The 1,703-nt window shown below is 40.4% G+C and overlaps 1 protein-coding gene across 1 annotated transcript; it reads right to left on the bottom strand.

Annotated features, from left to right (window-relative positions):
- Positions 1–353: 353 nt before the first annotated feature.
- LOC130025240 (olfactory receptor 2D3) lies at positions 354–1,319 on the bottom strand. Its single transcript, XM_056116190.1, has one exon. The coding sequence runs from the start codon at positions 1,296–1,298 to the stop codon at positions 354–356; it is 945 nt and encodes a 314-aa protein (XP_055972165.1). The 5' UTR covers positions 1,299–1,319.
- Between the last annotated feature and the right edge of the window lie 384 nt (positions 1,320–1,703).

Below are 1,703 nucleotides of genomic sequence, written 5' to 3' on the forward strand. Positions count from 1 at the left end.
TTTTCAGGATAGAACACGAAAATTTGAAATGTTTTTAATGTAAAAATCATATTGACAATTCATTCCATGTTATATTATATAATATTTAAATCTCTTAGTTTAAATTATGATCATGGTTAAAACATGTCCTATGGTAACAAAATTAACCACAAATTCTTCAGAACAGCACTTGATAATTTTAAAAGTCAAGAAACAATACATTTTCCAAATTTTACTTTATCCACTGTGTTCTAGTTTATAGTGCAGCATTAAGTGTCTTGATCTTCATGCTTCTTCATGAAGTGACTTTAGCACATATCTTTTGTCCTCTTTTAAATATTTTTTACCATAGCTCTAAAAGATAGAGCCATAAATCACTGCCTCTGTGAAAAGGACATTTTCCCTAGTAGTTTCTTGAGGGCCCCTTTGACATCCTTGTTTCTCAGGCTATAAATTATGGGATTCAGCATTGGAGTCACCACTGTATAAAACACAGAAATCATCTTATCCCTCTCTTTTATGGTCTTGGAGTTTGGTCTCATGTAGGTGAATATTCCTGACCCGTAGAAGAGGACAACAACAATGAGATGGGAACCACAGGTAGAGAAAGCCTTGAGTCTCCCTTCCCCTGACTGCATCCGAATCACAGTGGAGATGATATTCCAGTAGGACACAAGGATCAGGGACACGGGAGCTAAGAGGATGACCACACCCATGGCAAAGATGGCCATTTCTGTGCTGTAGGTATTTGCTGAAGCCAGCTTCAGGAGGGCAGGTGGTTCACAGAAGTAGTGATTAATGACATTTTTTCCTCGATAGGGAAGTTGGAAAGTAAAGGTGGTATCCACCAGAGACACAAGTGCCCCACTGGCCCAGGAACCTATGGCCAGCTGGAGACACACTTGTTGGGTCATGATGGTGGAGTAGTGCAGGGGCTTGCAGACAGCCACGTAGCGGTCATAGGACATCACGGCTAGCAAGGCACACTCCGTACATCCAACCAGAAGGAAGACAATGATCTGTGTCATACATCCGAAAAAAGAAATACTTTTCTTTTTTACCAGGAAGTGGAGCAACACTTGAGGAACAATACTAGTTGAGAAACAGAGGTCTGCAAAAGAGAGATTTCTAAGAAAATAGTACATGGGGGTGTGGAGTCGAGAATCCATAAAGATAAGAATGATGATGAGCAGATTTCCAAGCACAGTCAACAGATAAATGATAAGAAAAAGAATAAATAATAGGATCTGTGTCTGAAAGTCCTGTGAAAGACCACGGAAGATAAACTCAGTCACAAAGGTTTGGTTTTCTTCCCCCATTGAAATTTATGCCTGTTTACCTGTTTGGTACAAACAAAAAAACATATTGTAGGTTTGTGACACTAAGTCCTATAGAGGAGTTAAGATTGACACCTAACTGGTTATGTCTAGTCTTTTGGAGTGATAGCACAGCGGGTAGGGCGTTTGCCTTGCACAACTTATTCTAATTGATGCTAAATAATATTTTTATTCTTTTTAGTTTAATATGGGGCCGGAGCGATAGCACAACAGGTAAGATGTTTGCCTTGCCTGCAGCCGACACAGGTTCGATTCCTCCGCTCCTCTCCGAGAGCCCAATAAGCTACCAAGAGTATCCCACGCGCACGGCAAAGCCTGGCAAGCTACTGGTGACATATTTGATATGCCAAAAACAACAACAAGAAGTCTCACAATGGAGACATTACT

This window comes from Sorex fumeus, unplaced genomic scaffold, assembly GCF_029834395.1.
Source record: "Sorex fumeus unplaced genomic scaffold, SorFum_2.1 ptg000030l, whole genome shotgun sequence".
Taxonomy (NCBI): Eukaryota; Metazoa; Chordata; class Mammalia; order Eulipotyphla; family Soricidae; genus Sorex; species Sorex fumeus.